This window comes from Nothoprocta perdicaria, unplaced genomic scaffold, assembly GCF_003342845.1.
Source record: "Nothoprocta perdicaria isolate Ctin4 unplaced genomic scaffold, notPer1 scaffold_35, whole genome shotgun sequence".
Classification (NCBI taxonomy): Eukaryota; Metazoa; Chordata; class Aves; order Tinamiformes; family Tinamidae; genus Nothoprocta; species Nothoprocta perdicaria.
Genome location: NW_020455588.1, coordinates 1,076,876 through 1,099,819, shown reverse-complemented (window position 1 = coordinate 1,099,819; position 22,944 = coordinate 1,076,876). Strand labels below are relative to the sequence as shown.

At 39.0% G+C, this 22,944-nt stretch overlaps 1 protein-coding gene across 1 annotated transcript in view; it reads left to right on the top strand.

The window, feature by feature from the left end:
- Positions 1–5,723: 5,723 nt before the first annotated feature.
- Positions 5,724–22,944, top strand: part of LOC112951397 (protein FAM172A-like) — a 38,867-nt gene continuing 21,646 nt past the window's right edge. Inside the window, exons 1-4 of the mRNA XM_026044094.1 lie at positions 5,724–5,791; positions 10,695–10,763; positions 14,135–14,236; positions 16,799–16,899. Coding sequence (XP_025899879.1) covers positions 10,706–10,763; positions 14,135–14,236; positions 16,799–16,899 — 261 coding nt within the window. The 5' untranslated portion in view covers positions 5,724–5,791; positions 10,695–10,705. The remainder of the gene's footprint in view (positions 5,792–10,694; positions 10,764–14,134; positions 14,237–16,798; positions 16,900–22,944) is intronic.

Sequence of the window (22,944 nt, the reverse complement as noted above, 5' to 3'; positions counted from 1 at the left end):
TTCCCTTGGGTTGGATGTAACATTTCTCAGCATAAGAAATTGTCCTCAATTTTCAGAAATTTCAAGCATGTTCTGATAATGGCAGCATGAAAGCTCCTGACTCTCTCGCTCAGTCTTGTGTCCACTGTGATAATGAAACTTTATTTCCAAAAAGATGCTATAGATGTTTGACCACCATGGCGTGTGAGATTTAGTATCTGTAGCGAATCTGAGCTAGCCTTCTGACTTCTACTTTATTTCTCAAGACATGACTGTTGTCAGTGACTCAGACAATTTTTGACATTTTTGGCATACAGTGCCATTTATTCTCCATTGTGACTGTTTCTAAATAGGTTAGATCTATTGATTTTGAACACTTCATTCATGTGAATCATCCCACCAGCTTCACAATTACCAGATAGGTTGAGCCTCTGCACCAGGAGGAGTGTTTTAAGTTCCTGCTCATTATCTCCCTAACATCAGTCTGTGGGCAGTTAAGGATTTTGTTCTTCCTATTATGTTTTACTCTCTTCTCATTCTTTGTTTTGTTAGTTATGTTCTTCATCTTTTGTATTTATTTGCTTATTTTTAGCCTAATGAGTATTTAAGCAATGATCAAAATTAGGATAAATTCTTAAAGAGAGATGGTGAAAGGACCATACCAAAATAACCAGTAGTTTGAATTATTGGAGAGTAGGGCAACTGATCCACAGAAGGGAATGTGTAATGGGAAATCTCGTTGTTTAATGGTTTTAGGCTATTTTTTGAGGGGTGAGAAAGAAAGCTGAAATACCAGGTTTGAGCTGGACAGAAATTGATTTTTTTCATTCCTGTGAGAAGTTCCAACTTTGACAACTTGATGTCCAGTAGAAACAGAGAACATTTTGTTAAAAAGAAATCCTTAGCAGCTCTACATCAGTAGTACTCTAGAGGCTACTGTTGACAGGAATGGTGTGTGCTGGCAGTATTTAAGCTTCTCAGAAAAGAGTCATGGTGTAATAATGTGGTATTTCTTGTTCCTGATTGCTTGTTTTAACTTGCACCGCTCACAACAATATAGAATTCTGTAGTGATACAGGATAAATATATTTGGATGGTTTGAGAGATGGTCTTTAAAAATAAATACTTCTGAGGGTGATCAAACGTAGGAGTGGGATCTCCATCCTTGGATGTGTTCGAAGCTTGCCTGGATGAGTTCCTAACTGTTCTTGCTCTTATTAGTCTTGCTTTTAGCAGGAGATTGGAGTAGATGGCCTCCAAAGGTATCTTCTAGCATACGTGGTTCTGTGCTACAGGACCTCCATGTTTTGGTTAAGAAACCTGTGTTTTGGTAAGCAAAAAATCCAAATATCCTACCTTTATGAAACACACTCTGACCTTTTCATTGGTTGGACTCGTGCACCAGCTGCTGGGAACACCTGAGAAAGCCTGTTCTAGCACTGAGCTATAAGCTTAAGCTTCTGTGCTGGCTGGCAACCCAGTGTTGTTTGGATTGACTGGTGGGTGGATGGAGAATATGGATGTTGGTCTGGCCAAATGCTCAGCAGTGTCCTTGCTAGTTTGGTAATAGCCAGAGGATGAGACCAGGTGCCTTGAGGAAAGCGAAGAACGGGAAGGTTGGAATGAGCATTTGACTCAGCAGTGTCTCTGTTGAAGCTCTTGAGATAAAAGGACAAACTAGGACAGCTGGGAGGAGACTGGAATGGTCTCAGAGTGGACTAAGGCAGAGTGGGACAGGTTGCTAGTGAGAGAAAAAGGAAAGAATGAGAGGCACTTAGCTCTGTGAGAGGAGAAATTTGGAATAGGAGGAGCTTTAGGGTCATGCTTAGAGCTGAAGACAGATAGGTCAGGCAAAAGAAGGGATAGCTCCTTGTCTAATGGAGGGGAGCGCCTCCATTCAGTGCGTCGGCGGAGGAAGAAGCCCAGCGGGAGAGAACAAATGTGATGATGTCTTTGCTTGGTTAGTGGCTTGGCTGATGGTGGGGTATAGCAAGGACACGTATTAATTTTACAGCAAGCAGCCAGCTGAGAGAGGAGTTGAGTTCTGCAAAGGATAAATTTAGCATTTTAGAAGACTTAGAGAAAGCGAGAAACAACATGAAATAAATAATGCAGTTTAAAAGGACAAATGCAAAGTGCTGTGCTTAGATTAGATACTTCCCTCCATAAATACAAAATAGCATTAGTTTTAGGGGAGAAAAGAGATTTCAGATTTTTGGATGAATCATAATCAGAACGTGTTAATAATAGTGTGCTTCTGCCAAAAAAAAAAAAAAAAAAAGAAAAAGTAATAATTCTACTAGGATGCCTAGATAAAAGTGCCATATTTAAATGTTACATGATAATTTTGCTTTGCTGCACGCTGCTCAGGCCTCAGCTGGTGTTCTTTGGTCAGTTTTGACATCATGTTTAAGAAAGGTTTTGAGCCAGTTTGTGAGTTTTTTTTCTGGGAATGTCTGAGGATGAGTGCTCAAAAGCCTAGGGGAGAAAAAAAACATAATGTAGAAAGTTGGAAAGAGCCCTAGTTTGCTCAGACTAGGGAGATTAAGACAGACGTGAGAGCAGTCCCCAGTTATGGGAAAGGATACTACAGAGAGAAGAAGCAAAAACTTTCTCAGTGTCTATAAGTCAAGATTTAAAAGGCTGAAGAAGACGACCTTATGATTGGGAAAAGAAAAGGGCGGTTTAACGTTGGAATGGGTTTCTATTTAAAGACGAAATACTAAATCAAGTAAGCTGGTTTAGGCACAGCTAGTTTAGGCTGCGTGCCTAACCCAGCTGCATGAAGCTGAGCAAGAGGCAGCGGGCTTGACAGGTTGGATGTCAGTCTGTTGAAATTCAAGGTGATGCAAGCATGAACTTAGCTGGCGATGTTTGCCATAACATTAGGGAGGTTGTAGAGAATTCAGCATTAGTATTAAAAAGAAAAACGTTTAGATGAAGCTTTGTTGGGCAAATATCTAGATACAGATGATACTGACTTTGAGAAGTAGGGGAGAATGAGATGATTTATTTGATTTGATTTTCTCCGCTTTGTTATTTGTGTACATCTGGCTTTTACCGTGTGTGCACAAGGGAGCTGAAGTACATGGTGCAAGCAGCCTTAACTCTGGTATTTCCTGCTACTCGAGGACTTGATTTCAGAATTTTTAAATAATATCTCTGTAATATATGCTACCTATATTTAACATACACTTCCATCTATGGAAAGACAATGGAGATGCTTTTAAAAGGTTTTATGCACCCTCTGCAAGGTGATTTTTAATCAGCTTCAAGGTATTTTAATGTACTAAAAATAATGGTTACCAACAGAATGAGTAATATCCAGTGTTGTCAGCTTTCACAAATTTGTCATGGCTATGGCCCTGATGGTTTTGACAGCTTCATGGTGATAAATTTGGGATGTTTCACACAAACTGAAGGATTGGAAAGAATTCCTGAGAATGCAGAACTGAAACTGAAACCTCTGAGATCTCAATACTCCCATCTTGCTCATCCACAGGCTCCTCATAAGGGTTCTCATGTCTTTTATTATAAGCCTTTTGTTGGGATGCAGCTAAGACATGTTTGTTAGTTCTACGTGCACATGCTTTCTTTGTATTAATTTATTTTGCAACTTGATTTCATCTCCATATGAGGGGGAACTTCTTTCCTGTGAGGGTGCCGGAGCCCTGGCACAGGCTGCCCAGGGAGGTTGTGGAGTCTCCTTCTCTGGAGATCTTCCAAACCCACCTGGATGCCGCCCTGTGCCCCGTGCTCTGGGTGTCCCTGCCGGAGCAGGGGGTTGGACTGGATGATCTCTAGAGTCTCAACCAGTCTGTGATTTAAAAAAAATTTTTTTTTTCATAATTTCGAATCTTGAATATCTCCAAGGCTGGAGACTACACAGTCTCTCTGAGCAACTTCAGATACCTGCACTTCAAAAAATATTTCCTGTTGTCTTCTAAATTGTGGCATTTCCATTTTCCAAATGAAAACAGCTTAAGCCAATATTCATTGTGTCTTGTGCAGCTTCAGAGAGTAACGCAAAAGTTGTACCTTTTGGAATGGAGGCATTTGCTTAAGTGAGTCTTGGAAGACTGAGAAATAGCAGATTTTGAAGTTCAGTCTTTTTTAGTCACTTTGGATTTTAACCTATTGTCCCACTTTCTCTCTATTTAGATCAGATTTATACCTGATTCTCTTGATATAAATGCCTTGCTAGTCAAGACACATTGTATCAGGAATATAGGAATAACGTTTCTTTGTCATAAATATTATATTGCGTGTCGGTTTAAAACTCATGTCCTATTTTCAAATCAATTTTGGAAGTGGAGTTTATGCTCATTACCTTTTTAGCTGTTTTAAGAATTATGCCCCTACCCTTACCCTACTCCCTACTTTTAGCTTTCATCTCATTTTTAAATACAGAGTGTTGTTTACATAAGGATTAAGCTACTGTTATTGCAGCGCCTGTAGGTTTTCTTGAACCTCATCAGCTGAGTGGCAAACTGTTTGTGCTGCCTGTAATGTGGTTTTCAGTAGTCTCATGTGACATTGGACCAGCCTGGTGTTGGTTCTTACAGCATATCATATATCTTTGCTTTACATTAATTTTCATGTAGACTCTGGAAGCAACGTGATCATCTAAAGCAGAGGAAGGGCATCAAAGTACCTTAATATGGACACGCCTTAATTGACATGTATTATGTTTATATAGGTTTTTTTGGATTGCATTTCATCTATTTAGGGTTGGATTTGAGTTAGATTTTATCTATTTTATCTGTGATTTTTAAGGTGACATAAAGGTAGAGTTACACAGTGGTTTGTTTACCTTTTCCATATAATTACTCTTCTTTCTGGTTGAACTGTGTTGTCGCAGTTTTTTTCAGCTGTCGTTCTTCTCTACGAAGGCCTCCAATTTCTTGTTTATCAGGAGAAAAAAAAAAAAAGTGTAACATGACTTGACTGTAACATCTAGTCAAGCGAATAATATGTAGAAGCTTTTGTTTTTGGATACAAAAGCATAGTAATAGCAACCAGTGCCTGAAGCCTGAGCTGGTCCAAATGGAAGTAAACTGCAAAAGACAATGCCTGACTTGTCAGACTGAATATTTTTTATAAGGAATTGGTGGACTCCTCCTCCTTTCTAGAAGAAAAGCTATTGAGCAAAGGTGGCTGAGCTTAGAGAATAGTACCTGAAGGAAATATAGGGGCCTCTGCTTGAAAAAACGAATGAGGATAATTTTCCTCCTCTGTAGGGGTTCACAGCTAAGTCAAATGTGTCAACAAAGTAGATGGATTAATTGTTACCATTATTTGTTTGAGCACACCAGTACCCAGCACACATCATACACCATGCGGGCAAGAAGACTGGGCCAACAAGAGTTGCAGGAGTTTTAACTTGAAGCGATTTCTTCGATCTAAGGAAGGGTCCAGGAGATTTAATCAGTCCTCCAGTACCTAGAAGGTGGTTATAGAGAAGAGGTCTTCTCTTCACAAGGGTGCCCAGGGCAGGACAAGGGGAAATGCACACAAGTCGCTTCAGAGGAAATCACATATGCATAGAAGAAAATTAAACATCAGGCTAAGGTCCCAATAGAAGTGGTGGAATTTTCCCTCACTGGAAATACTCAGGACATTTTCTGACAGGGACCTGCTTTACCTCACCTGAAGCCTTGCTCTTGACAGAAAGTAGGGCAAGATGATTTCAGAAATCCCTTGCAACCTTGGCTATTCTGTGATTCATTTTTTAGCAGTCTTGGACCTGGGCAGAGATCGCAAGGTTGCACGGTGAGCAACAGCAGAGCTAGCTGGGCAAGTCCGGATGCAGGTACTGGTTTACACTATTATGGAATATTTTTAGTATAAGACTTTCAATTTTTAAGATTTACCCAGTGAGGGAAAAATGTCATTATGGTACTGCTTGTTATGTAGTTATATAGAAATGTAGTTATGATATTGTTTGAAAATAAAAGAAAGAGTGTGCCAGTATGTTATCATCCAGCTGGTCTTAAATAATGAACTGTGTTGAACTATGTGGACAACATACTTACGCTTTTTGCAGTGCTTATATGTATATGTTTGTACACATGCACATATGTGTTCATATATATAACGTGTGTGTATATAAATATATAAATACACATGTGAATATAGCCCTTTTTAGCAGCTTTTGGTAGCAGCCTAAGCATTTTCCTAGACTTTTCTAGTCTCCTTCTGTTTTAGCTGCCCTGTAAACTACTGTCTTCCTTAGAGAAGGCTCAGTTTTCCTGTGTTTTGAGGGCTTTTCCTCTTCTAGTTAACCTATGGGACTGTCTTGAAAGAAGATGACCAAAAAAAAAAAAAAAAAGGAGAGTAAAAATTCTGGCATTGTCTTGTAACTCGTCAGTGTGTGCAATGATGAGGATCAGTATTTTTCACCTTCTCTTTTGAGCTAGAATCTTGTTAAGTTAAAACCATCTAATGCAATCATTCTAAAAAGTCACCAAAAACAATAGAGATCATCACAGGGCAACTTCAGCTATATTATCAAGTAATGTTGTGCTACAATTATTTATTCTTGTCATATACACTGTGATGAAATATGGTTGTGTGATCAAAGACTGTTTTACACAACTGTTCACTGAATTAGGAAATTTTTCTCGTCACTACTTAATATGTAGTGCTGTGTACTAATTCAATGCACAATGAAGATCTTGCAATGAATATAGCAGTAGTGAATGTTACAAGAGCTTTTGTTACAAGGCTTTGCATGAAAGATGTAGGTTTTCTATAAGAATTAATTCATTTATTTTCCCCAACACTATGCATGGAGGTTCTTTCTGGCCTTTTGGAAGAGACTGAGTCAGGTTGAAACTCATGTCATCAGGGAATTGGGGGCTTGGGATACTGAACTTGAACTTGAATGATCTATGAGTTGTTTTTCATAGATTTCCTTAAAACAGGGATCCAGTGGTCTGTAGTTTGAAAGACAGAAATCATTCAAGTTGAATGCCTGGAAAGTGGGGAGTATACAGAAATAAGTTACCTTAGAATAGAAAGTTCTGTAGGACTTGGTTGTTCCATAAGAGCACTCAAAAGCCTGCAATGAAGAAGGTTCTCCTATGGAATATTCTTCTAGTTTCACTGTCCTAGTAGAATTAGGATTCAATGCACACTTAATAGACAGTAGATATGAGAGAATTCTTGGTTATGGGTTCTGCTACTGCAGAAAAATTCTTTGAGGTTGTGCTGCCTGCTTTTGTGTTCTTTTAACATATTTATTTGATCATGTTTGCAGGCATGTATTTATGCAGGTTATTTCCAGTACTGCAAATCAGTTGAACAGAAATAACTAAAATTTCAGCACGTGGAATCGTGTTTACTCTGCCCTGCCTAAGCAACAGTTGCTGACAAAGTTGGGGCCATGAATGCCTGTAGCTCGGAGCTCGTTAACATCAGCAGATCCGAACCGAAGATACGGTGCCTGTGAACCCCCTCCTTAGAAAAGGAAGCAGATGCAGCTGAGCTGTTCCCAAACCTGCAGACTAAGGCAGGCTGGATACAACTGGCACTGGCAGATGAAGTTTGGCAAAGCTATCAGGCCATATAAGTGAAGGGAAGGAGAACCTTAACTGAGATAGTTTTTACTGATGTAATCTGTAGTACTCAGTAAGCATGACAGGATAAAATCTGCTTAGTCAGAAAATGCTCCCAAGGGTATTACTGTGGTTGTTTGGTTCAGCCAATACAGAGCGTGATTGCAGTAATTGAAATCATGTAGAGCAAAATCGTATGCTAAAGTTCCTGGTGCTTCTGCAGTTGCATTTGTACAGTGAAGAGTAATTGAAGTTCCTTTATAAATCAGTGTGCAAGTACATTTGCCTGAGTTGAGATATGTGATAGGATGTCTAGTTTGATTTGCAGGCTAGCACTATTAACCCTGTGGCCCAGACTTCCAGTACCACTCTACAAACAGAACATGAAATAGGTGTGCATATTCTCCTAAGTTTATAAAAGCCCAGTTTGTTTATTATAGTGTTGTAAATGACTGTATCTTTGTGTACCCAATGCTCTGCAGTTGTATTTACAAGAATATGGTGAAAATCCAGTTCTCCTTGTCCTATGGTTTTCATCAACTAAAGCATTAGTAGCACTGAAATCAAGAAATCAATATATTTTTGGTACAGAATCATTTTCAGTATTGCTGGGCACTGGAGATGAAGAGGCACCGAACACAAATTGGTTTTTTATAGCAGATCTTGCAAGATACATACAAATAAGTATAACTTGCCTGTATGTAAACTTACTCACTTGCCGTGTTTCTGCAGATGAAACAGGAACTGTGGCTTTTCCAGAATGTGGACTTGCCTGAGGTAATGGGAAGAATCACGGGAAAATTGTCCTGCAAAGAATCATCTGAGTAATTACACAGAGGAACACATTCCTAGTTATCTGAACAATTTCAAGATGAGCATCTGTAAAGTATGGAGAGTGGCCAGGGTATGGAGTTCAAGGTGGCAGGGCTTGAAACTGGAGCTTAGTTAAACAGGAGTTCCTGCTATTGCCTTTAAGTAACCATTGGGAGGGCTTTATGATTTCCCCCCTCCTCATTTGTGGACCATCAAACTCTTGTTGATTCAATGTCTGCTTGTCAAAGCAAGGGAATCCAACCCTCTCATCTAATTTCTTGTATTTTCCACTTACACAAGTATCAGTGGAGGGTTCATCAAAGTGCTGTGCACTGGCAAACAGTACATAGATATTGTGTACTTATTTCATCCTCATTCTAATATCAAGTCCTCCCTCCAGTGGCTGCTGCTACAGTTTTTTACTTTTTTTTTCAGGAAAGACTGGAAATTTTCTCTCTCTGTGCTGAATTTCAGTGTGGGATGGTGCTAGTTAGGGGTTTTTTTAACCCTATAGCAGAGCAGGGGAACCACTAAGTTATCTCCACAGTGGCTTCGCCCTTCGTCCGACAAATGAACCCAGTTCCCTGTTGTAGTGGCAGAACCCCAGGAGTGGTGTCTTTACACGGCTTTAAGTGGGTTTTTGACTTTGCTTTATAATGCTCTACTGAAATAGATGTGCTGTGCTGTAAATGTATGTCCTGAGGAAGGCCGGGCTTTCGTATTTGGTGAGCTTTTGCCTGTGAACTATTCGGAAGCATCTCAGAAAAACCTTTTGGAAATGCCATGCATGTGAATTGGCATTTGAGTCATATCTAGCCGGTTACATGCCAGAAGATACTCAATATCTCTGTTTGTTTTTGTTGATTATTCTTGTTACAAGCGCTAATAAGATGAAAGCAGTGGCGAGAACGCGTACGCTGTAACTGAGTCGCGTTAAGCTGAAAGGTGCGCGGCGCCAGCAGCAGTTGCAGAGGAACCCGGAGGTGACCCGCTGCGATGGGCTCTTGACAGAGCACTGTCACTGCCTGTCAGCTTCACCCGAACAGCTTTGTGCACAAGAGCAAAGGGAGGTGTCAGAGTTTCCCCTGGGTCAATCCCTCTATGATGGATTTTTTGGATTGTCTCAAAACTCAAATTTTAAGTTTTTTTTTTTTCTCTCTCTCTCTCTCTTAGTTGCTCTTAACCCTTTAAATTGCTGTCACTATTTTTTTTTTTTTTTGGGAATAAGATTTCATTGGTTTTCTCTAGGTAAAATAGAGAATAATCACCCACCATATCTTTATCTTGCTTTATTTTTGAAAAAGTGTCTCTTCTGCTACAATGTTACTTAAAAGAAACTGTTTGGTGGTTCTTTGTTTCACTTGTAAATCCCAGGGAGCTACTGGGATATTGTTCATGCAGAGTCATTGAGGTTAAAATACATTGGGTAGAAGAATGAAACAAGTTGATAGTGGCTGACAGAGAAATGCCCCAAAAGGATGAAGGCCAAAAGGTTTCAAGACATAGAAACCTCTTCATCGAGAAGGAAGAAGTGGCGATTTTTCTTACGGTACTTGGCTCGCATGGTGTCAGATTTGAGGTGAAAGGGATCCCAGACTAGATTTTCTGGGCTCCCTTCTATGCAATAGACGTATATTTTGCCTGTGGATTCCCATCCTGGATATATTGAGGGTTGTGTGTAGCTACACATCAACCTGCTCTTTAAAACTTTCAACATGGATAATGCTTTAAACCAGTTTGTTCCCTGCAGTTTTACTAAATCTAGATGATCCAGGAAGAATAATAAATGGGGTTAAGTGAAGAGGAAAAAAGAAAAGGGAGGGGGGCAGGAATTATGGAAGTTTTTTGGAGGATCTTTTGGGAATGTCTTCTGCATTGGACTTAGAGCTGTGCGACTGCCCCAGAAAGGCTAATATTCACCCTAGTCTTACCCAAGAATGGCCCAAAGGAGCATCTATTAGACAGAAGTTCTGCTAGGATTAGGTGGAAGCTAGACTTCGTTCTCGTGAACCCGAATCTGTGCCCAGGCCCAACAGAGAAATGCGCGTTTTACTTTGTTGCAAAAGCTCTTAATTCACAGTGGTGTGATGAAACCTTAGAACGTTCAATGCAGGTTTTGATGGAGAAGAAAAAGTCAATTTTAATTCCATATGATGAGGGCTATAATGCTTTTACTTTGAAGTTTTGATTTTGAAACAAGTACTTTTTTGTGATCTATGCAGTAACGAGGAACTTTTGAAGTAGAAGTCAATAAATTTGCCTAATTTCTTACTCCTGATCATTTTCAGATCATCCTTTGAAGACTGATGTATATTTACTTAAGTGCTTTGATTTTGTTAACAGTTTGGGTAAGGATGGCTCAACTCCAGCAAGGAGGCCCAGATGAAAAAGAAAAGACTACTGCATTAAAAGGTATGAATCTTTTTGCCTTCTTTTTTATATATATGAGACATTTAACAATCAATTATTAAAATTAAGAATGGAAAATAGCTTGATATAGATGTGAGTTAGGATCCTGAAAGAGACTTTGATGCTTTTTGTCTAATACTGTCCCCTTATCAATAGTTTTATAAGACAAAATATACTTAATATATAAAATACAAAAAGAAACTACCTTTTTTATATTGATGAGGAGTAGCAGAATAAGATAGCCACTAATTTTATAGTTTTTGTAATTATCCTTAGAAAAAGTTAGCTGATGCAGTAGTATTCTTAGTTTCTGTGAGGTAGCATTTCAGTTTTGTGACACTTGGGCTTTGTATTTGTGTAAGCAAATGACAGCTTCCAAAAATCTACAGACTACAGAATGTTAGTGTCAAAAATATTTTCAAGACATTGATTTTCATCTTGATTTTCTAAAATTTTCTAGTTTATTTTACATTAAAAAATTATGGAACCTCAGTGACTTAGTGAGTAATTTTATTCAGAAAAAAAATATGGAAGTAGTTTTCAAGTTTGGAAGTATATTGAGTTGACTAGACCTACAAGTAAGCTAATCAAACATTGAATTTAAGTGCTTACCTCAGATACATTCTCTATAATGAAATTTTGATGTGAGGATGTGATTATCTTCAGTTAATTTGGTGAACTCTTATTAAGAAAGTCTGTTGTCAAGCGCTTGATTTTGAGCTATGATGCAGCCTGGATTTGAGTTTGAGTCTCAAAGATATCTAGGGGAGAATGAGGGACAAGATCTTACAAGAATCTCAAAGTTAGAAGCACACTTGAGCTAATTTCAGCTTGAAAAAATTACCTAGCAAGGAAGGAAGTGTCTGGTTAGGGAGTTGAAAGGGGTAGGGTCATTGAAACAGTTGCGTTTTTATGGACTATGCGGTTGTGGCTTCCCATACCGAGGACAGACTAAATGGGCATCTCATACAGTGTTGTCCTTGCTCCTCGGAAGAGGGAGACATTATTGTCTAGCATCTGACACTCTTGTGTAAATGCACTTCCCACTAGGTCACCGTAACAAGACGTGGAAACTGCAGTGAAATTAAATTTTAGAGAAGTGAGTGGAGTTTTTTTCCAAGGAGAGGCAGGAGTGTCCAAAACTTTTAGGCCACTTTGGTATTGTGACAGTCGGCCAGAGAAAAGTACATGCTTTTAACATCCTGCTGGCAAAAACTTCTTTGAGAGAGATCTTCCACCTCTGTTGTTTGGTTATTCGGCTTAGGACCAAAGCAGTTTTTCCCAAACACTTTCAAGGGCTAGCACACCAGCACCATTATAACTGAATGTCAGGGCGCTTTGCTATTGAATAGAGCTGATGTGAAAGTGAGCAGTACTGAGGAGGCATGTCCAGAAATTCCCCAGTTGCATCCAGCGGTTTTATTTTTGGATATTGAGATAGCACAGAAAGGCTTGGGTACTGTGACATAGGTTGGAGAGACGTTCAGTGCGAGTAACCATGCAGGATACTCTTTGGTCACCCACTGGGCATTACCAAGTGGAACGGCTTGGGAAGGAAGGAGCCGGAGAGTGTGAGTCGGATGGGCATTGGAGTGAGCGCCAGGTGAACCTGGAGCGCCGTGAAAGGACAAGCCAAGGAGCGGCCAGGAGGGTGGAGGCTGATTAGGTTTCAAACACGGCGGAAATTTCAGAGGGTCAGTGCAGCAGTGTTCAGCTTAGGCAGCTTGGGTAACTCGTAAGCGTGGCACTGACAGCAAGGCCAAGCAAGGTTAGGCCCAAACGTAACAAGAAAAAACTTATTTAAATAATTGCCTTTAACTGAAGGATGAAAGAGGAGTTAGAGCTGAACTATGCCAAACAATGCCGCTTTAAAGAAAATGAGCCTTTTAAAGCTGTTTTGGTTCCCCTGAGTCAGCCGTATGGGTGGCAGAGGTGGTAAAGCAATATACTTAGAATTTCTAAGGCAATTTTGTAATACATATCTTGATTTATAAACAATACAAGACCAATGTAGCACTAATTATGTAATGTGTGTGTATATGTATTTTTTTTTGATATGTGATCTTCAAATTACTCTTCAAGGAAGTGCTAAAATGTGTTTCAGTAGAGTCTTGCTGAAACATTTTGTGTTGAGTTGTTGTTAATAATGTAATTGTAATAATTAGGAAATACGATAAAAGGATAGTGTCAGATTGCACTGGTGTTAAGCAATGAAAAGAGGCCGGGATGACAAGCTGTGGTCTGTATATACCATGGCTGAGTAGTAGTGAGACATAAGCAAAACATATTTGCATGCTTGCCTCTGGTTAAATGTAAATCCTGAAATCTAGGAATGAATACTGCCGGATGCACTTATGTTGGTGTACTCACACTGGTGAACACAGGCAGCACTAGGGTATCCCAACTCTGAAGGGATGGGAAGTCTGAACAGCATCTGTGTATCATGGCTTACAGTAGAAAGAATGGCAATTTTAGCAAATTGAGAATTATTAAGGAGGGGGAGCAGCTCAGACTCTTTGGGTGTCAAAGGGGAAGGGTTCAGGAGTGTTGTGGTCGCAGCGGGTGCCTGCCTGGGAGGTAACACACATTTGATAACCTCAGCTGTTTAGGCAGGCAAGCAAGAATGCATCAATGGTGTGATGTGGGGGCTAGGTAAAATAGTAGCAAATTTATATTAACACTGTGCTGCACGCTAGAAACGAGATATGTGCTCATAAGATTGAGGGTAATCTCTGGGGAAGAGAAGACTGAGAGGGAATATGATTAACATTATAAGTTCAGGAAGGGAGAATGCAGGGAGGAAGGGGACAAGCTCTTTTCATTGGTGGCCAGCAATAGAACAAGGGGAAATGGCCACAAGCTGGAGCACAGGAAGTTCAGTCTCCAGGTGAGGAGGAACTTCTTCACTGTGAGGGTGACAGAGCAGTGGAACAGGCTGCCCGGGGAGGTTGTGGAGTCTCCTTCTCTGGAGGTCTTCAAAACCCGCCTGGATGCCGCCCTGTGCCACATGCTGTAGGTGTGCCTGCTTGAGCAGGAAGGTTGGACTAGATGATCTCTAGAGGTCCCTTCCAACCTTGAACATTCTGTGATTCTGTGATAATCATTGAACCAAACTGCTATGGTTTGGTGACTTCTCTGTCACTGAACCCTTTTTGTTCAGAGCTCAATTAGAGCTCAATAAACAGGATATACTGAAGTTCAGATGCAGTCATTAAATCTGGTACAGGATTCTGCATAAGGCAGTCCATTGTTTGCTTTTACAGAGATTGTTCTTGTGCCATTAAGATCTAGAAAACCGAATAAAGGCATTTGTCAGCGTGAAATGCACCAGGCATACCATGAAACGTGTCATTTTTCTTCCCTTTTTTTTTTAGATCTATTGTCTAGAATAGACTTGGATGAACTGATGAAAAAAGATGAGCCACCACTTGAATTCCCTGATACTCTGGAAGGATTTGAGTATGGTTTTAATGAAAGTGAGTTGTATATGCTTTGTAAAGACTGTGCTTAGAATAATGTTAAGAGGTTATCAGACTTTGATTATACCTTATAAATCCTTATTAGAATTTCACATTTTTCTGGTAAGAATAAAATTATAAGCCTTAGTGTAATAGACTTAAAAATCTAAGTAGTAATTTTTTGGTTCAATAAAATTGTCCAAAAAAATCCTCTTTATGCAGTAATGTAGGTTTATACTGTCTGTACTTCTAGAGTGTTTTCAGCTTGTTTTGCTTTACAGAAGTTAGAAGTTATTTTTCTTTTGTCATACTAAAAAATAAGGCTAAGGAGTAGTCACTTATTTAAATAATACTTTAGTGCCTCATTTTTATATACACGGAAGGAATTATTATTCAGATAATAATTTATAGCAGCTTTTTCATTGATACTCGCAGGAAAATACCTGTGTTTTTATTGATGAAACCATGAGTAATGTGTTTTAGTCTTCTGGTATAGGTCCTGGTTTTGCATGAATAGCTGAGTTTTTGTAATGACTACAATCATGCTTAATCTATATACTACATGAGTTTGTAGTATTTATAATTTCCAGTCATATATGTTAAAATACAACAGGAAAAGGCCTCTAAGCTGAAGTATTATCAGGCTCCAGGAAGTGGCTTTCTCAAGATTGTTTGAAGCCTGTAGGACAAATGGGGACATTTACAATCCTACTTCTTTGCAGTGCCTTTCTGTGAACAGAGGAACTTTAGTTTCTAAATCTGCCTGTCTTACATCTTCCACTTTTAAAGAAAAAAAGAGCTTTCCTTTAAATGATAGTCATTTATGCAACACTTAGCTTTTTAATACCCTGATGGCTTTCACAGGAAGGTACTTAGAGACTAAAAGTGTCATGAAAGTGATGCTCTTTCTTTGATGGGAGGGGTTCAGCTCTGTCACTTTTCAGCTCCTTATTTTTAGATCTGCACAGTGTCTACTGTCTTCCTTACTGACTTCAGAGTTAATGGTTCATGTGTGGTTGATAAAAAAAGGGCTGAAATTTGAATTTGGAGGAATGATGTTTTAGAATGATGTTGTTGAATAATTCCATCACTAACCCCACAGGCTGAGTGATTTCCATAGAAGGTAGCAAAACCTTATATATACTCTCCTGGCCAGTAGGCTGCCAGAGGTTTGCATTTTGCTTTTATATGCTTCATTCAAATGGCCTACCCTGTCTTCTTTTGTCATAATCATAGGGATTTTTATGAAAAAGTAAGAAAGATTTGTGTCTAATTTAAAGAATCGAAGAAGATAAGGGTACCAGAAAGCCAAAAAAAAGTCTTGAAAATAAACCCAATATTTACTCCTGTATCATTATGGAGAGAGCAACTTCTTCTGCTAAGAACTGGCATATTTGAAAAGTAACTAGCTAAGGAGTAGTAGCTAAGTGTAGAGTGTGCTGAAACTGTGAGAAGAAGGATATTGGGACCTGAGATAGGGATATGAAGTTGGGCAGAAATATTCTTTTGGAGGCTAATAGCTGAAAAAGGGCACTGGCCATGAGGTAAGGTAGGTCTGGCTAAAAATCTCCACTAAGCATATTTGCAGGCAGAAAATATTTGGTTTAAAACATCAAAAATTTTCAAAATCTAAATGAACTGAAAAGGTGCAAACTGAGTTTGCAATTTCTTGTTTTGCTGAGAAACCTTTCTATTGTAATGCAGACATTTCAGTTTTCTAGGGCACGGTTATGTGTCTTATGTCTTATCATATGTCTTTTAAATATTTCTCTGATTTATTTCAATTTTAAAATGCTCTGAGATCATAACTTCCATTTTGTTTTATAAACTGAAATATTGCTGGTAATATACCCATTTTCTGTGGTTTACTTGCTTGGTATTTTATTCTTTCTATTTTAACCCAGTCCATATCTTCATAGGTGGTTGAATTTGCTACTAAACTAGTGCAATAAATGAAGAAAATTGCACAAGGTTGCATGGGAATAAGAATAGAATGGAGTTTTGCTTCTGCTCCAGCATAAGCTTTCTGCTTATATTTGTGCTATTATAATCTCCTTGAATACTGTATTTAGGAGCTTTTGATTGCTTTGTGCTAAGAGATGAAATATTTACTTTCGATGTGAAGCTTTTTTTTTTTTTTGTGAATAGGTTGATTTTGAAGAAAACTAAAATTCCTCTTTTCCTAGCCCCTGGCCCAGTTTCTTCTACTCGTAATTCTCTTCAAATGTCCCTTCCCATGAATATAGGGTGGTGGGTAGCTGGAGTGTGATGGCCTCATTGCTTTCTTGCAAAAGGGATTGACATGTGATAATTGTATGTAATTTCAGTATCATTATTTAATGTTATGTTTAATCTTGCAGTACACGTATATCATTGAGGAGGGATGCATTTTGTTGGTGTGATACAATTGTTTTGGCTTTTAAATTGATAATATAACCAAAACAGGTGGCAAAATGATGATAGCCTAATTTTTTTGCGTAGACTTTTTTTTTCCTGAAATTAGAAATTTTCTGCAGTAAGGTGCATCCTACTTTTAATGAAGAAATGTATTAAAATGTATCCATATTGTTTCTTTTATAGAAGGGCAGCTAAGACATATAAAAACTGGGGAGCCATTTGTTTTTAATTATCGTGAAGATTTGCATAGATGGAACCAAAAACGCTATGAAGCTCTTGGAGAGGTATGTGAATTGTTGTGTATGCATATATATTTATAGTATTGTGAGTATTTTTTGTGTTCCTCAATGAAAATAATTATTTTTATGAATTTTGAGAAAGATGTAGTGAGATTACAATCACTTAACAAAATGTATTTCAGACTTTGTTGTATGTTAATGCTCCAGCAGTAACTTACATTATTTACTGTATAGTTTAGAATGAACTTTAGACTATGCTTTGACTTTCTTCAGTATTTAAAAGAGTAGAAAATGTAGCTACACAAATTGGAAAAATTCTGCTGTGTAGTGTTTTCCATAATTTTCTTGCCCTCAGGGCTAAGCAGTGCGTGGAGAAGCCCTGTAGAGTTTTACTTTCTAGCTAAAGGTACATATACTGGCTGGGCTCACTGATTTCTCCTCAAGCCTCCAGTGAATAACAGAAGCAATTAGACTGATAATCATCTATTTGATGGTTGATTAGATATTTGAATGTTACTGGTATTTCCTTTGACTTCCTATAGAGATAGCAAGTAGTGACTACTGGGGATGTAGTTTCTTTCGTTTGTGGAGGTGACTCCAATTTCAATACTGTGCTTTTTTTGTAGCTTGGTATGACAGAATGAGGGGGATAGCATCTCAGTGAGTACAGGGTGTGCTTAGGTGCCCCTTGCCTAGGTGCCATAACCTCCCCTGCCCGACAGAAGGAGCAGTTTGAGCACAGTGACTGCTGGAGGTCCCAGTGCTGCCAAAGCCACCGTGGCCTCGGAGGCCGTGGAAGGGGATACCTTGTTCACTTGCACAAACTGGAGCCTTTTCCTTAGGGTTGTCGTCCAGTGATTTTTCTTTGGAAACGTTGTGGCACGTCCTTGGAGAAGCCCTTGCAAAATGCCTCTGCCTCTTGACTTGTCTTGTTTCATTAGTGGTGGTGGTTTAGTAAGGGTTAAACACATTTCAACACATTTGAATAGCTTCACTCCCCATTTCCTCTTTCTGTTACTTTGGGCTAGTCAGAAATATGTTTGATTGTTCGTGTACTGGACACTTAATCTTTGAATTCTTTTCTACTAAAAAGTAAAAGCAATTAAATGTCCAAAATAAAGCCCAGTTCTGAACTATTTCAAAATATAAGACATCTTGAATAATTTTTGGATAGGTAGCTAAGAATATCCTTAGATTTATTACTAAATGGCTGTGTGTGTTTTCTGTTGGCTCCAAGGGTATATTTATTGAAGCTGAAGAAATATATCATTACATAGCTTTTTCTAGTTATAAGAGGATGGTCTCTGGGATATTTTATTGAGAATGTACGATCAAGAGAAGAGTGCACATCACAAATCTATATCCAGTTGCCTGAATAACATAAAAAACCCTCCATTTTCTCTTCAGCCCTAGTAGGTGAATGAAGCCTAATCTGAGAAATTTCCCCAAACAGGAGTTTGGGTATCAGGATGAATTACATGCAAGTAGGAGAAGTAGAAATTTCCTCCTGTGGAGAGGAATAGACTGGAAGAGGAAAGCATAATCCAAGGTTCACATGTGTACACTTCAATACTATACACTTAATACTGCAAAGCTTTTAAGTGCTCTATGCATACATTCACAGAATATTCACAGAATATTCAAGGTTGGAAGGGACCTCTAGAGATCATCTAGTCCAACCTTCCTGCTCAAGCAGGCACACCTACAGCATGTGGCACAGGGTGGCATCCAGGCGGGTTTTGAAGACCTCCAGAGAAGGAGACTCCACAGCCTCCCTGGGCAGCCTGTTCCACTGCTCCGTCACCCTCACAGTAAAGAAGTTCCTCCTCAAGAAGTTCGTCCGTGCATTCTTACATATACAAATGCCCTCTTAAATACACATGCTCTGTTGTTTTGCAAAGAATTTCTATTCTCAAAGAATAGTTCATTGAATAATCCACGTTCTTGCAAAATCCATTGTGGATGTCAGTCAGGCAAGGTCTTACCTTTTGTGTTCAGCTTGTGTGTTAAAGCCCCTGGATCCTCCAGGGATAACATGAGTCGGGATAACTCTGTCTCCCACTTTCTTGCTATGGCTCCTCAAGAGACTTTGAGGTGGAAGCAGCCTTTCTGTTTGTGCATCTGTCATGAAAAGCTCATACTGACCCTCTGGGGCCTCCAAGGGGCCTTACTTGGCATCATGCATTTCTGCCAGCAGAGCACAGATTGGCACCTATTCCGTGCTCTTTGCGTGCAGACTTTTGCATGTGTTGTGAATAGCCTCATTTTCCAAATATAATTGTGTGCTCTGCAAGTCACTTAAAATTCATGTGTCTCCATGTGGGCTGATCTCCTGCCACACCTTCAGGTAGGTGTTTGACAACATCATCAAATTCTTCACTCTGTGCGTCTGAGCTGTGACTGCCACATTTTCAGCCCATATAATATGAAAGACTTTTTGAGATTTCACTCTAGTCAGGGGGTGGGGTATGTTCACAGGGTGGGTGCCTGACATCTGTGATCTGTCATGTGCATTTTGCCTTCCTTACAGTCACTCTTCTGGTTGTGGTTTGAGTGATCTTTGCAAATACGCACTGTTTTTATATTGGAAGGGTTGAGGTCAGGATTCTGACGGAAGGTGAGTTTTTCCAAGCTGTTTATTGGTTTGGTGTTTCCAGACAAAAAAGAAACTCACCTGCGTTTTCGTCAGCTGCCTTTGCTAGGTGTTTGACATTGCACAAGTCTCTCAGCAGGCCACGTGTGTATGCCACAGTCTCGTGTGTGGCAAGGAATGAGCTTAGGGGACGCTGCTGGACAAGGCCCTTGGTTTGGGCAGTGATCTGTCAGCTATTTACATAGACAAGACTACTTCTGTGCAATGAGCTGGTGGGTCATTTATATAGGTGTTGAACAGTATTCGAGAAATACATTACCCTCTCATTAAACATTTTGTAGTCTAGGGTGAGACTAATAGCTGTTATAATTCATGAAATGACATAGTAAGACGTTGCTTTGTATCTTCAGCTTTGAACCATTATTATCTGGCTTTAGGATGTATTTATGGATTTTTTTATGTAGCTTAGCATATACTGAGAAGAAGTAGCAGCTAGACTGGTATTGTTGGTCCAAGGATTTTCTATATTCAGTGTGGCAATTCTTTATAAAGTTAGTTCAGGTTTTACATACTGACTCTCTAATTTTAAAGGGGATTTACCCATCCTGCCTGAGGTATTTGTTTTTACTGAGCAAACACATTGCAGGCTGCTTTCATTGGATTTTACTGATTTTAAGGAATGCGCGCTCTGGCCTGTTGTTCCCTCTGGGAGCAGGAATAAGTTTGCATTTGGTAAGCCATGATTTTTTGCAGTTAATTGATGCGAAAATGTGAAGTTCGCTCTGTGAGGCTATCTGTGTAGTTCTGCCGTAAATCTGTCTGGAAATTTCAGCCATTCATCCATGTCTCCACTTATATCTCTTTATTCTCCATTCTTTGAGCTGTTATTTCAGGTGCATAATTATGGTTTTTGGGGGGTGGGAGGAGACAGGAGTCGGGAGATTTGGGTTCTGGATTAGATGTGAATAGGCTTTTGTGGAAGATCTCCTTGCACTTCAGCTACATGTCTGTGTGCAGTGTTTGTGCTGCACTTGGTATTGGTCTCGTGGCTATTGAAATTGCCAAGTCATCTTCAGTCCCTGGTCGTTCATGACTGCAGAATTAGCTGTTACTAGAGAAGAGATGCTGCTAAAATCTTCTGGGATACCACCTTGTATCTTGCTGGCCATACCAGTTGTGTTGATGAAACCACTTCGTTTGAGAAGGATGTTGGTATTCTGCTTCTAGGGGGGTTTCAAGAACCAGAGTATCTCTAGCATTAGAAGTCAGTCAGGGTTTACCCTTTGTGCGTTTCAGTTCTCGCCCTTGGGGAATTACAATTTGGGGATTGCTTGGAGGCCATTTAACATGTGCTTAGTGCTATCACTAATGTATAGTGTTTTACTTGCACTGCCAACTTCCTTGACTACCTGTGTCTTTCGGACAGTGAAAAAGGACATGTAAATACACAAATTGTGATGTGGACCATGGGTCAAATGGTCCTGCTGTGGTCCTGTCCGAGGACTATTACATGGCATCACTTGCGACTGCTGCCTTTGTGAACTACACAAATGCATAAGCAGATGAATTGTGGTTGCTTTTTAATTGCAATTACCACACCGTAGTATAAGCAAATACCTCCTATTTAGGTAGAACAGGTATGGAAAATAAAGCAGTAAAGTCAAAAATTACTTGTGTTTCATGTTTGATAAGGTACAGTTAATTTTATATTAGCAGATTAGCAGAGAAATGTTGGTCCACCAAATAATATGCTTTAAAAGTATGTTTATAATTTTAGGTCCAGTGCATCATAAAGCAGATTAGCCATCAAGGTTACTATATGTGTGTGAAAAAATAAGTATGTGAAATTATGACAATGACAATCCATAATTAAGATTGCTAAGGAGTATTTTTTTTTCCTCCTCCAGATTCTCTTTAAGTTCAAGAACAGCTTGGTCTCAACACAATTTAAAAAATAAGCCTTCACCTGCTACTAATTTCCTCCTTGGTTGCAAAGAGCATTATTTGTTTGGATGGCTGATAGAAAGAAGCTATTTACATAGCACAAATGAAAGCATAGAGCAGCAGAAGAGGACATGTAAGTTAATGAAGAAGGAAGCATTAAGTAGTCTGCATTTGAAAGGGTAGCTTCTTACATGAATAACCCAAAATCTGATGATAGGCTGCACGTGCACCTGATAGTACTTAAGGTCCAATCTTGCAGCCGAAGCTCATGTGAATAAACTCAATGGGTCTGATCTTGTGAATAAGGGCTGCAGGATCAAGTTCCAAATAAAATTTGCAGATGATTAGTACAAATCCTTACACTAGTTTCAGTTTCTTTGCACAGACAGTTTAGCACTGAATGTTCCCCATTCTCTGACTAGTGAGCCTTTAATAAAATATGTTATGTGATTTAAGCAAAATTGTGTTGTATGTCATGACCTAATGCTATGTATTTGCTGTTTATTCATTGGTAGGAAAAAAAAATCTTAGGGAATGAAATAAATTGGTGGTAATATAACATGTGGTGTGATTTATGCTTGTTTGCTTTCATAGGATGCCTAATGCACCCACCAGTTGGCTAAGACCATTGAAAAGATTATTAAATTGAGAGAAATTAGATTCCAGATACTCCGACAAGTGTCGGAGCATGTGTGACATGCTTTTTTTTCTGTTGTTTTTTTTTTGAGGCTTGTATCACTGTTAAGGTCAACTTTCATGGTGAACGTAAAAATCCTCACTGAGAACCTAACACGGGCCCTTCCTCACTTTAGGTAGAGTGAAAGTGTCTCGTTGAAATGAAGTATTTTTCCTTACCCTTATTTTTTAAAATGGCTGAATCGCATTCTGTGTGATCTCCTTTGGTAGCAAAGTGATAGTGTTATTTTGGGGCCTGTTGTACCCCATCTACTCGCAATATTATCAGGTGTTTTTTTTTGCTTTAATAAAATTTTACATTAGAATAACTGTTGACAAAGATGATTACCTATTTTTGCCCAAATTGTACAATTTAGTTGAACAGAAGAAACTCAAAGTTCCTTAGTTTACTGTGTGATCTCATATCTTACGAGATGCAGAAGAATCCACATGGAATAGAAGCTTTTGAAATGCAACTGAGAAAGAGCTTAAAGGAGAAATATCGCTTTCTGGACACCAAGATAAATTATAAATGCACATCGCTAGGAAATCATATCTTACTGGTTTTATATCGTATCCCATTTGTAACAGGGATTTTTGATAATAACTTGATTATTTTTGATTTGTGACAGTTGAGTGTGAAGCAGAAACCTGATACAGAAAACTTGACTTGAAGTAAAAGTACCTGAAAGTGGGGTAGGATGTTGAAAATGTTGGGCAAATTTCTCTTATATGTTTGCTACTCAGCCATATGTGTAATTAAATCTTTTGTTAAGGTTTAAATACTTTTGCTTCACACATATTTTCAAGCAATTGCTCTTGGTAAGCAAGCAATTGTTAGTACAGGCAGAGCATGGAAAACCTAAATGATATATTTT